The 14,208-nt window shown below is 37.5% G+C and overlaps 1 protein-coding gene across 1 annotated transcript in view; it reads right to left on the bottom strand.

The window, feature by feature from the left end:
- Positions 1–233: 233 nt before the first annotated feature.
- LOC136874400 (general odorant-binding protein 19d) overlaps positions 234–14,208 on the bottom strand; it is a 74,973-nt gene continuing 60,998 nt past the window's right edge. Inside the window, exons 4-5 of the mRNA XM_067148033.2 lie at positions 6,566–6,722; positions 234–783 (exon numbers count right to left, since the gene is read on the bottom strand). Coding sequence (XP_067004134.2) covers positions 716–783; positions 6,566–6,722 — 225 coding nt within the window. The 3' untranslated portion in view covers positions 234–715. The remainder of the gene's footprint in view (positions 784–6,565; positions 6,723–14,208) is intronic.

Raw genomic sequence — 14,208 nt, 5'->3', positions numbered from 1 at the left:
TTCTGTTACATTCAAGTTAATGGACAGACCAACCTGTCGGAACAAAACAGCACTACCGTCAAAAATCTGAACTAGGAGCGAACCCATATTGAATATAAGAAGACCAGTTATAACTTAGTTCTTCAGCAATACTCAGAAGACTACTTTTTCACTATTCGTAACAAAGTATGGAGAAATTTTAGAAAGGAATAAGGGATGTAGGAAAAGAAAGGGAATATTAATGAATCAATAAATGCATTTAGTAGTTTACTTTTATGGCTTTCACTCGTGCGACAATTACAATAGTTTGACACATTTTCTTATACATTTTTCGTCCTTTTAAGAATACAAATTTCATCCTAGCAGAATAAAAAAGCAACAGAATGGGATACAGAAAATCTTTAGAAAATAAATACTTATCTGAATTGTTCAATGACCAAAACCGTGCAAATAAAGATTATTTTTCAAGTTTATCTTAGGAGCACCTTGCAGGAATAACTCTGATCAAGGTAGGTCACGAAGAACCTCTATGCATATAAAAGGGTCATTGAAGCTTAAATTGGTTTAATCCTAGAACTGTTAGGTTCTTAATATTAATGGTTATAATATTAATTGTCTACGAAATACTAGTTTAAGGGCTAATTAGAGATTTTATTTATGATAGAAATGATAAAGTGATAGGCAAACACGGGGTTGAAAAAATTAGAGGCCATAATTCTGATTACGGTTATTTAATTTAGTAGTGAATTGTGCATGTGTGGACCTTGGCAGCCATCTCACAGACGCCGTCCGCTTCACTCCGTCCTGTGAACAATACCATGCAAAATACAGTAGCTGTCTGATAAAATTGTTACTAGAAACTAATACATACAAAACTAGTAAATTAAGGGAACTTTCCATATAAAACTTTCTTCGGGACTCAGTCCAGCTGGTACTTCTTATTAATTCATGTTCTTACTATTGTTCTTCCTATATTCAACATTTTCTATGTTATTATTTTGCCTTAGTTTATATAATGTTTCACTTCCAAAAGTTATTTCACGTTGAACTACAGTCTTATAAAGTTTCAATTTTGTATTTATTGACAAACATTTCTTGTTGTATTTTTGGTTCCTTTATGGGTCTGGATAATTTATTCGTTCTCTCTGTCCATGAAATATTTCTTTTAAATTGTATGTTTTAGTTTCTCCAGGGTATTTAAATTGTTTTACAATTTCTATTTCATTCCAACATATCAAAACAATGCTTATTAAATGGGGACCTATTGCCATTATTTTAGTTCTTCAAAAGAAATTATTAATCCTATTTTTTCAGCAATAGTTTGGAGACTTGCGATTTGATTCCCAGATTTATTAAGGTTATTAGCTAGTAATGCCAGATAATCTGCAAATCCTAAGCAATTTAGTCTAATTTCATCTTTAGTGCATCCAGTTTTTATATATTTGCTATTCTCTTTATACCATTCTTTCACCAAGTATTCCAGAGTACAATTAAACAAAAGTGATGGTAATACATCACCTTGTCTTAGTCCTGACTGCGAATGCTTTGAATAATTCTCCTCTAAAACTCGCCTTTGATTCAGTGTTTGTTAACGTTAAGCTTCTCATTTTAAGTTATTTACGATGTAATCCAAAATTTCGTAATATTTTAAATACTGAAGGTCGGTGAATGCAATCATAAGCTTTCTGAAAGTCTACGAAGTCTTTTGTAGATGTCCATTAATAATTTTAGTGTTATGGTTTGACCTGGACAACTACGCCATGTTCGAAATCCTCCCTCGTACTCACTAATTCTTTCTCCAGTTGACATTTGCACCGATTGTAAATTATTGCCGAGAATATTTTATAAGTACAGTCCATGAGTAATATTCTTCTATAGTTATCAGGATTTGTTCTATCCCCTTTTCTGTGTAATGGGTGGATTACTGCAGTTGTCCAATGGCCCAGTAAGTTTTCATCATTCCAAATTGTTATCAAGCATTGATGAAGTGTTTATCTTATTGATTCCTCTACATTTTTCCACAACTCGGCAAATGTTTGGTCTTTCACCCAAGCTTAATAATTTTCAGTTCTTTAATGACTAACACGGTATATTCCATACCATTCTTTACAATACTTCTACAATTTAACACTGAGAACCTTATGTCATCCCTATTTAACTTACAGCTCCTTTTACTGCCATCACTGCTTTCTAATCCGCCCCGTTTCAATGAATGTACCTCTCTATCACTCTTCTAAATAATTCTCCTACGTTGTACGAACCATTGCAGTTCAAGTGAAAGCCATCCGATAAGCAAAGCTTCCCTTGGAACATTTTTTTTTCTCTCGTCGAGCTTATTACGTCGAAATATGTGCTCTCAAACATTTTGGCTACAGGAATGTAATTACTTTGGGATATACATGACAGTAAATGAAGAGGGAAGTTATGAGTGTTTGTAAGTTGTGAGTTGTGTTTGTAGAGGAAACAACAATTCCTCTGATGAAGTCTCTAAAATAGTGCCTAAAACATAACTTCTCTGTGAACCAACCACATCTAATTATTACTGCTGCGTCACATTATTTTTCACGAAGTCCTCTCAATAATATGTAGTATTATAAAAATGGAGTGGATTTCTTGCAGTTAATCCAGCTATCAGCCATCCATATTAATGAGCGCGCACGAAGTGAGGAGAAAGAAACTGCATGCTTGGGACTGAATTTTTATGATATTACCCCGCTCCTGCAAGGTAGCAAGTGACTGTGATCCGTCGAAATCAAGGCACTGCTGTATTCATACATTCCGAAGAAGAAGCGACCTAGAGGATGAATTTCGTAGTTGTGATGGCCGGTACTATTTTTGTTGATAGTGTGTCGGAGTCATGATTACATTCTTCGAGAATGTTTTATTTTTATTTTTACAGTGTTATTGTGGATTCCGTGCGAGTCCAAAAGAAGCAGATTTATTTCACTTGAAAACCGTAGGAAGGCTCCTTTTTAAAACGTAATGAACAACTACTTTGTCGATTTTCCTGATGAACTCCATTTCAAAATTTAACATTTTTAATGAACTTCGTTACTTATGCCAGTCGGTTCGTATGAAATCACGAATAATTTCGGCATTAGCTTTACTGATAAAGACACTGTAGGCATGTGTGGCCTCACCTTTTCATAGAACTACTCCGTTAACAGTATGTTAGAGATACCTTTAACCTTCGAAGTTCTTCCGATAGGTATTTATTTATTAAAACCACATTCGTCGGCATTGTAAATCTGGTTATCGTAATTAGCAATTATTTTTAAATGCCTGTGTTACCTGTTCATGTTGTAACTTTTCTCTAACCTGTGCACTGTTACAAATGATGTTATTTTACGGCTTGCTACACTGGGTGGTTCACCAGCCCCTTGTTTTTGCAGAGATAGGCAACTCAAATAATGCGTACAACCTAAAGATCCTTATAATTTAGTTTCATGAACAAAAAATAATTTTAAATTTCTCTTTATAGTCGATAAGGCTCTCCACTACCAGTGCGTCACCACAATAAATTGATCCATGGCCCTAGCAAAGGGAAAACTACTTTGCACAATTCCCCAGAAATACTAGGGACCATTCTGCAAACATATAATTTATTGCACCTTGAAAAAACACGGGTACCCGTAATATGGTCGAATTACTAAGTTATGACACGTGCTCTTTAATGTAAATAAGTTAAATTAATACTGTAAACCATCACTGAAGATTTTGACACGCCTATTGACTTTCGAGGTGGAACGGCCATACTTAAGTACTAAACTGCTAGCAAGCGTCATGTATGTTGGTTTCGTGGCTGAATCGGTTAAGGGGTGGAGCACAAAGTCTGTGAGTATCGGCAGCGTAGTGTTTCGAATCCAGCATCAGGTAAATTTCTTGAAGAAGTGTTTCCTTTTTACTAGGGATACTATTGTAATCAATATCTTTAGAAGTTGGTTTAAGGGGTGCGTTCTGATTTGGCGTCTTTCCCCTAAGGGTGAGTGGGGGAAGGATTGGCAGGGAAATCGGCCTTGATGTTTTATTAAGTTACCGTCTCGGTATTTGCCCGGTGGTGAAAATGGGAAACCGAGGAAAATTATTTTCAGGAAGGCTAGTATGGGATTCGAATCCACCCCCACCCCCGAGTCCAACGCACACAAATAATAATTCACACCCACCAGGTCACATGAAGAGCACCTTGAATTGTTGCTAATTTATGGGGAAAGTACGGTCCATTTAATATGTGTACCACGTAATCCGTAATGGTAAAAAGTTAAATAATGCTTTGCAGTGTTCATTTAAGACCTTGAGAGGCATATTAACTTTCCATTTGGTCAGGCCATACCTCAGTAGTAATTCTTTAACGAGCCTCTTGTTTGATGTTTTGTGACTAATTCGTTTAAGTGTCGGTGACACAAGGTATCTGAACACCGGAAATATAGAGGATCGATTTCAACCGTATGCGTGTTTTTGTATTGTTTTTCAGCGACAGATCGTATTGCACTTTAAGGGACATACAATGCTTATGCACACCTATCAGGTCACATCACAGCACGTATTCATTTTTTTGCTAGTTTCTTTACGTCGCATCGACACAGATAGGTCTTATGACAACGAAGGGACAGGGAAGGACTAGGAGTGGGAAGGAAGCAGTCATGGCCTTAATTAAGGTACAGCCCCGGCATTTGCCTGGTGTGAAAATGGGAAACCACGGAAAACCATTTTGAGAGCTGCTGACAGTGGGGTTCGAACCCTCTATTTCCCGAATACTGGATACTGGTCGCACTTAAGCTACTGCAGCTATCAAGCTCGGTACGTATTCATTTACTCACAATGTATTCCAGTGACGAGTGCGTTGATATGTTGTTCATTTATGGGGAGACAAAGCAGAACGTAGTTCAGTCGTAACGTCTCTATCACGAGTGTTTCCCTGACAGAAGACTGCCTACTTCCAATACTTTCCAATACTTTGAACGAAGATTGTAGTCAACTGAGACACTTGGAGGGGAACCTACCGTTAAAGATGCTCCTATAACATCTGATCGAAAAGAAGAAGATGTTTTGGACGATGTCCATAATAACCCTCATAATAGTATACGGACACTTGCATGACAGACCAACATCAGCCGGTCATCAGTCATGCGTATACTGCATAACAATAAATTTCACCCATACCATTTGCAGTTACACCAGCAACTCCACGGACGTGATTTCGATGATAGAGTAACGTTTTGTCAATGGGAATTACGCAGACATTTTTTGTCAAGGGTCCCGTTTTCAGACGAATCACGATTTCACAATAATGGCATAGTGAACCGGCAAATTATGCACTACCAGAGTGCGGAGAATCCCCATTGGGTAAGACGAGACCCATTTCAAATGTGGTAGGGAGTAAATGTCTGGTGTGGAATCTTGGGTCACTATCTCATCGGACCATATTTCTTTGACGGACATCTAATGGGAGCACGCTACGTTTATTTTCTTCAAAATGAACTCCCAAAGTTTCTGGAGAATGTTCCAATACACAAGCGATTACGAATGTGATTTCAACAGGACGGAGCCCCACCTCACGGATTAGTAGTCGTCCGGAACCATCTGCATGCTTCATATCTAAATAAATGGATGGGAAGGGGAGGACCCATTCACTGGCTCACCAGATCACCCGATCTAACGCCACCTAACTTCTTCCTGTGGATTCAATCAAATAAGGCAGCGTACCCACAGGAGCCTGAAGATGCAGGTCACCTTCGGCAACTGATCACCGAGGCATCCCAAGCTCTTACAATACGTTACAACGTGCAAGAATGTCTTAACAACGTTATGCCAATATCTGCATAATCCAAGGTGTGGTCACCATTTCGAACACTTGTTACACTGAATATGCAGGTTACCTACTTCCTACCTACAGGCTATCGTTTCGGAATCCAATCTGGCTGCGTGACATTGGATAAAATCTGTCCTTTCCAGAGCCAAATACAAATTCACTCTTCGTAATAGGATGATATATAGCAATATTGCTTTCGCTGTAAACGGCGTTAATTTAAGAAAACGTGTTCCAGCCTGTGAATCGAGCCTGCTACCAGACAGCTAGGCTGAGGCAAGAGTATCCTTACAGACACTTCCTGTCCACACGTGACAGAGTGTAATTCGCACCTGTGATCACTTTACACATTCATTATAGTTTATGTAATAGAAATAACCCTGCCGCTAATGATTTGTACCATATTCTTGAGCATTATATAAACAGGAATCTTGTAATAAGGCCATTAATAAGCAGGTACTAACACTTTTCGGATCACTATGATATACGCGTAAGTTCGGTTACCTACCTCAGAAAAGAATAAGGAGCTGGTTAACCACCCTGTATAATAGATGCAGCCAGGATGAACTAGCCTTGAACTTGTGTTCGTCAATTTGTAATTCGCATGCCTTTTATTTCGCAAATTCTTTCACAGTTTGATTCACTACACGCCCTTCAGGAATTCTTAAAATGTGCGCTTATTAACTGCCTTCAATTAGTTCGTAAATTACATGTCTTCATGAGAAACGTTCACTTTTTATATCAAAGTTCGACGGAGCTTAAATATTTAACTGTACTCACCTAGGGGGACACATTTGGCGACCAAATTCTCCGCCTTCGCCAGTTTCTTTTCATTCCCAGCGTATACCAGGCGATATACTTTGAGGATGTCTTCATCTGGGACGAACTTGCCGCCCTTAATTATTCCCGTCTTCTCGTAAACGCATTTTACAAGGCACTGTAACAAAATAAAAAGAACAACGAACTGAGCACTGCTTAATTTATGTAATGTGAAATACCGCTGTTTTTTAATATGGCCCATATACAGACACGTTCTGAAAATGGGCCTCAGCTAAGAATGATTTTCCAATGTATTTCTTAAATACAGCCTGTATATAATATACATAGGACGGAGAATTTAGTGTCACTTCACATTTAATGCCTAACCAAGAATTTAAAATAGGAGTTATAATTTCATTATTTTACTTTGTAACACATATCAAAAAATATGCTTATAAAGAATTATACTGTATCTCATGGAGAATGAAAAATTGAATTTCAAGGTATTCATATAGCATGAATTAGTCATTGTTAGTCATAGACCAGTTGTTATTAACATATATTAACAGACTATTATTTAGCGTATGATGAATGCAATATTATATACAACATGTACAACAACCATCTCAAGTTCATAACTAAAGTTCCACATCAAAAGTTCAGAGCCAGAAAAGAGCTTTGCTTGAGACACGGTGTAAGTCCCTTATAGAACCTCTATAAGCATGCAAATACACTAAAATGCAATGTGAACAACTTTGTGATCCTCTTCCCCGCAGTCACATTGCGGTGATGTCTTCCATCCCCATTTGAAGAGAGTTGCTCCACATCTACCTTGGTCGGGTCCTAATTCGGTTTAGCGTCTTCCACTGCCATCTGGGAAGGAAAAATCCATCTTGGCACTTGCAGGGGTTCTTAATGATGTGATGATGTGGCTACGAGGACTGCTGTTGCCATTGTTCTTTCCAGACGACCGACACATTAAAGGAGGTGTCCTGTAGATTCATTGCAGTGCTCCAAGTAGGGTGTCTGGATTTCAGTCGTTTAGCTGGAGAAGCTGCTATGTTGGAATGAATAGGATGGTGAGGAGTGTTTTCTATTTTCTTCCATAAGGTAAGCAGCACTGTGATCTTCCTAGTGATGGAGGTGGTATGTGGCTTAGTGTGAGAAGCCAATGTGTGTTAAATGGTCGAATGCTCCCAGTAATGGTACGCATTGCTTGGTTCAATCAATCAATACTGATCTGCGTTTAGGCAGTCGCCCAGGTGGCAGATTCCCTATCTGTTGTTTTCCTAGCCTTTTCTTAAATGATTGCAAAGAGATTGGAAGTTAACATTGGTAAGTTATTTCAATCCCTAACTCCCCTTCGTAAAAACGAATATTTGCCCCAATTTGTCCTCTTGAATTCCAACTTTATCTTCATATTGTGATCTGTCCTACCTTTAAAGACACCACTCAAACTTATTCGTCTACTGATGTCATTCCACGCCATATCTCCACTGACAGCTTGGAATATACTACTTAGTCGAGCAGCTCGTCTTCTTTCTCCCAAGTCTTCCCAGCCCAAACTTTGCAACATTTTTGTTACGCTACTCTTTTGTCGGTAATCACCTAGAACAATTCGAGCTGCTTTTCTTAGGATTTTTTCCAGTTCTTGAACCAAGTAATCCTGGTGAGGGTCTCATACACTGGAACCATACTCAAGTTGGGGTCTTACCAGAGACGTATATGCCCTCTCCTTTACATCCTTACTACAATCCCTAAATACCCTCATAACCATGTGCAGAGATCTGTACCCTTTATTTACAATCATATTTATTTGATTACCCCAATGAAGATATTTCCCTATATTAACACCTAGGTGTTCCCCAAGGGAACATTCACCCCATCAACGCAGTAATTAAAACTGAGAGGACTTTTCCTATTTCTGAAACTCACAACCTGACATTTAACCCCGTTTATCATCATACCATTGACTACTGTCCATCTCAGAACATTATCGAGTTCATTTTGTAGTTGCTCACAATCTTGTAACTTCTTTAAAAATGTTGCGAAGAGGCAAATGAAGAAACTATATTACATAGGGGCACACTGTGTTGCCTGCACTGTAGGTTCCAGTCCACGAACTTATTGACTGTAATACATGAGTGCACGCCGTGTTGCCTGCACTGTAGGCGCCAGTCCACGAACTTATTGACTGTAGTACACGAGTGTAAGCAGTGTTGCCCACGCTGTAGGCGCCAGTCCACGAACTTGTTGACTGTAATACACGAGTGCAGGCCGCGTTGCCTACACTGTAGGTGCCAGTCCACGAGCTTGTTGTATGTAATACATGAGTGCACACTATGTTGCCTACACTGTAGGTGCCAGTGCATGAACGTATTGACTGTAGTAGTATTGTGAAAAACAAGGCCGTCTGAGGAGGTATTAGCAGACTTTTTTCGCCATATCTCTGCCAGAAACCTCCTGGATTCTAGCCTGCTAAGAAAAGAAACTTGCTAAACATTATATAGTTAAATCTTATATTGAAAACCCAGCACATCACGCGAGCTGTTAATGGGGAACCTGGCATCCACTTAACAAGGTCCAGCAGAAGAGGAAAATGTTGGTGTAGAGAATGATGACAATTCTGATGGCTTTTTTTATAGCGGTAGCCACTTATTTTCAGTTTCGTCTCAGTTAGCTTATAACTGTCAAGTTTTTCATTCTGTCTAAATTAATTTGTAAATAAATAAAATTGAGAATATTCAAGAACAAAACAAATAATAACATATTAATTAAGTGGTTTCCATTTCAGGTATAATTTTTATGTCATATATTTCCTTTTCAGTATTTTCTTAAATTACTTTCGACAAACTGAAGGACCAAACAGTTATAAATTTTGATGCTTGTGATGACGATTAGAAGGGGCAATCAAAGTTCATACTGTTAGGTTTAATTCTTTTATTTTCATAATAAAAACGTCGGCTACTCATCTAAATGACCAGCAGAGTAACCTTCTGTTCATAGGACCCAGGGAATCTAATTTTAAAATGGTTAATTCCCTTAGCTTGGGGACTGGATGCTCGTGTCGTACCATACATTCCTGCAGCTCGCACCCTCGTCGGAAGTTTGACTTTCAAGAGCTGAACCAGGCTAGGGATAGCCACACGAAGTAGTTATTATTATTATTATTATTATTATTATTATTATTATTATTATTATTATTATTATTATTATTATTATTATTATTAAAGATTTGAGGATTACATACCATTTAAATTTTAAAATACTACAAACACTAAACACGTTTATATGTTAAAAATATTTTTACGAAAATATACCTTTTCAAATCAGATATTTTGCTACATATTGTAGCTTTTGAAACATTGAATTCGCAGTAATCTGCCCTTGGGCTCTGCCACGGCGCTCTGTAATAAAATATAATTACCGCTCGGAGACTCTAATTTGCTTGGGGCTCGATCGGTTCGGCATTCTTCTCCTATTGTTGGTACATAAGAAAATTAAATACGACGGGTACTATCGCTACTAAATGAGAATGGACCGGATTAAAATTTTACTAATTAATTTATTCTAATCGATATTAATTAAATTACAAAATTTTAAGTGGACAATAAAATCATTAACTTTTACTCAAAATGTAAAATAACAATCAATAGTTAGGATACGCCATAAGAAACAATTCTCCACAACTGATTAATTAAATTGGAATTAATTGCTGACACCACAGGTGTGCAATACTGATTAAGTTACTGACGTGACCTTAGTTATCTTTCATATAAAATGTAAAATACTGTACCGGGTGGTACACCTCCACGCCGCTAATTCAAATATTGCGCCAGTGGAAACTCCTCTACAGGAGAAAGCCTGAACTTTAACAAACTGAATTAACTCAACGGTTTTTCGGAAGATGTCACTACTGTAAATTTGGTAATTTTGAAGTGTTCTGAACTGTGTCTATTTTGATTTGTGTTTGTTTGCTCCGTATCAAGAAGTTTGGACATTCTCTAACAGATGTCTCTACCAAAACTTTGATAAAGCACTCTGGTGTAAAGGAATGAACTTTCTTGAAGAAATTTAGCATTCATAAGTTTTGTTTTTACTAAATTTGGTTCTGTGGTTTGGGGGTTGGCAACAGTTATCCTTCTTTCCGCCTGTTTTGAATTTAACCAATAACTAATTTTTGTAATTAATTTTTGACCAATAGTGTCTTTACATCTCGATGTTGATGTGTAACTTTTAGCGACCCAATAAAATTGAGGGGGTGTGTCTACTCATTCTTGAAAGGTCTCGAATTCTCCACGAGGGTATAAAAACTGCTGATTTCCTTGTCTAGGGACCACTTCAGTAACATCTTTCTTAGTGTGTGGATAGGTAGCAGGGGGCGGGAAGCGCCTCTTTCTCCAAGACAGCAGTTCATCTACAAGGTAATGGCCTGTTAACATCTTCATCTCTTGCTAGCTCAGCAGTTTAACTCTCGGGGAGGGTTCGAAACCTTTAGTATGTAACCTATCCTTTTAAAATGTAAATTCTTTTCTGTCTATCTACAAATTACAAATCTGTAAAGCGGGGATAGAGAGTACTTCACCCTCTCGAACTCCCCTTCATTTTGAATTTGAGGTGACTATGTTTTCGTAACCGTTTTTCTCTTCCTTCTTAAAGTCTTAAACTTATTTTGCCGACTAGTCACCTCCATAGATTGGGATTAGCCCCTGTATCATCGGCCAAGCGCCACATAGTTTTTTAGACAAAATCTTGGTGTAGGAGTGCAAGTTATCGCCTCCATTCATTTTGTATTTTGGGCAATTTTTCTTAACCTGTTTGTTTTCTTCATGCGAAGGCCCCGTAGGTTGGGTATTAATTACCCCTGTTTCCTTGTGTGCCTTAAGGGCAGATAGAAATGAAGTTTGTGGTAGCCTTTGATAGGCTTGTAAAATCGAGAGCGGGACAGCTCTTTATAGTGTTGTGGTAATAGTGCCTTAGAGAGGCTTAAGATGTAAAATTGGGAGCTAAAGCTCCATGTAATTAAGGGTGTTCTGCCCTTTGGTATCTTGTTATTGTGAGCTGAGAGCTCAGAAATTATTTTTGGGGCTCGAAGCCCAGATCTTGTAATTACCCCCTAAATCTTGTGATTTCTTTGTATCTAATTTTGGCTTGTTGTTGACTTGTTAAGTTTACAAATTCTATGTCATCATTGTGAAGTTTTGAAAATATAACCTTTGTTAAAGTTTTAAATTAACTTTAATTTTGTAGTTGAGACCTATTCCCGCCCGCACCTTCTTTCACCTCTGCTGTTCCACAGATACCTCGAAACAATAAAACAATAAAAATAAACAATAAAATCATTAACTTTTACTCAAAATGTAAAATAACAATCAATAGTTAGGATACGCCATAAGAAACAATTCTCCAAAACTGATTAATTAAATTGGAATTAATTGCTGACACCACAGGTGTGCAATACTGATTAAGTTACTGACGTAACCTTCGTTATCTTTCATATAAAATGTAAAATACAATGATTGTTACATAAAGTAACTCTCAGCAGTGTTAAGTTACATTTAATTAATTGACAGTTACCCAAATTATCATAAAAAATTACATTGAATTATATGAACTGTCACTGCTCCAATAAATCACAGGAATATCCTGAGAACATACCTCAGTGTGACAGTTTAGTGCTCTATGTCATATTATTATTATTATCTAAATTAGCATACAATTAGATATGGCCTCAACTAGCCTTTCGTGACCTGGTATCGGATACTCAGACAAATTTACCTAAGAGCATGTCATGATCACTGTGTTGTCAACATGGATTCTCTAAGACAGAAATATTATAAATAAATCAGCTGAACAGACCTAACATCTACAAATGAGCATTTTACACACTCAAATATTTAACCCGATCGGGTTTGCATGATTCGTGTATATTTTACCCTGTTATTAAAGAAGTGTCTTAAAGTCTACAGATTTACACTTAAAGGCCTATTTATTTACGTTTCTACAGGCCTGTTCAATGATTTAATTATTCGGTTGCAATTTGCTTGGATACTGTAAGCGAAATGTTGTATTAAAAGACATAATCGAGCTGCCTTCCTCCTCTGAGCTAACTGACCTCATTTACATTACAGTGTGGGTGAATTCTCCCTAGCTGACCATAAAAAACTAAATGACAAGAGAAAGAATCAGCTAAGCCTATGTTATCCTGATTCTACCATCTAAATACATTCCTGAAAGAGAAGACACACTATCATATCTAATCTATAGTTTGTACAGAGATCAATAAAATCACGTACCGATTTGACAGTTATTTACATCTAAGACGCTTACCGCACCTGTCATTAAAATGACTGAATGTTCTGCTGATTTCACTCGTCACAGTGGCTAAGGTAATGTCTCACTGTGGACGGTGTGTGTGTGTGTGTGTGTGTGTGTGTGTGTGTGTGTGTGTGTGTGTGTGTGTGTGTGTGTGTGTGTGTGTGTGTGTGTGAGCAAGTCCAATTATCTCATATCGTGGTCACTATAATAATGTAAACAAGTCTGAAATGTCGCTAAAGTTCAGCATCGAAAGAGTCAGATCAAAAAACAAATGGGCATGAAAATACATCACGCTGTAAGATCCTCGAAAAATATCCAATAAATCATCCTTTCATGATAAAATTAGGAATGAAAGATCAAACAAAAAGTTATGGACATAAATATTATTATTTAACTTCCGTGGCAAAATGTTACCGTTTCAGGTATCTATCATTTGATTATTATTATTATTATTATTATTATTATTATTATTATTATTATTATTATTATTATTATTATTATTGTTCCGAGGTATCTGTGGAACAGCAGAGGTGAAAGAAGGTGCGGGGTTGAACAGGTCTCAGGCTACGAAATTAAAGTTAATTTAAAATTTAACAAGGTTATATTTTCTTTGCAAAATCAAGAAATAACAAGCATGGCAGGTACAGAGTAGCAAGGCAACAAAAGTACAATTACAGTATTTACAGGATTTGGGCTTCGAGCCCCGAACTCGCAATTCTTGAGCAATTAGCCCAGCTTTACCCCAAAACAAGTTTCAACAGAGGGGCAGAAAACCCCATTCATGCCCAGGCGCACTTGCTCCAAATTACACAGTAAAGCCTCCTCGAGGCACGCAGAACCAAATTTCAAAAAGAGCAAACCGCTCTCAACGTTCAAGCCTATAAAAGGCCACACCAAACTCCACCTTCAAGTTGTCCTCTAAGGACATAAACACAGGGGTAAAATACCCAACCTACTGAGGCCTATTAAGTGAGAAAGGGTTAATTACATGGCCTCTAAAATACCAATTTGAGAGGAGGCGATCTGCACTCCTAATACATTTGTTTAAAACCTAATCTGGCTCTAGGCCGCTAATGCAAGGGCTAATCCCATACTAAATAGGTGACTTATAGAAGGAAACAATTTACTTTATGTTAAGGAAGAAAGGTTGTGAAAATAAGTTCACCTCAATGCAATATGAGTGGGAGCTCGAGAGGGTTAAGCACTCTCTATCCCAATATGCAGCTTTAAGAGAGAATAGAAACTAAGAGTCTTTACATTTTAGGGAAAGGTTACATGGTGGAAAAGCATCGGACCTGCCCCGAGAGTTAAACTGCTGAGCTAGCAAGAAAAGAAGTTATTAAACG

This window comes from Anabrus simplex, chromosome 5, assembly GCF_040414725.1.
Source record: "Anabrus simplex isolate iqAnaSimp1 chromosome 5, ASM4041472v1, whole genome shotgun sequence".
NCBI lineage: Eukaryota > Metazoa > Arthropoda > Insecta > Orthoptera > Tettigoniidae > Anabrus > Anabrus simplex.
Note: the sequence above shows the minus strand (reverse complement) of the source record. Positions and strands in the feature narration are given on the sequence as shown.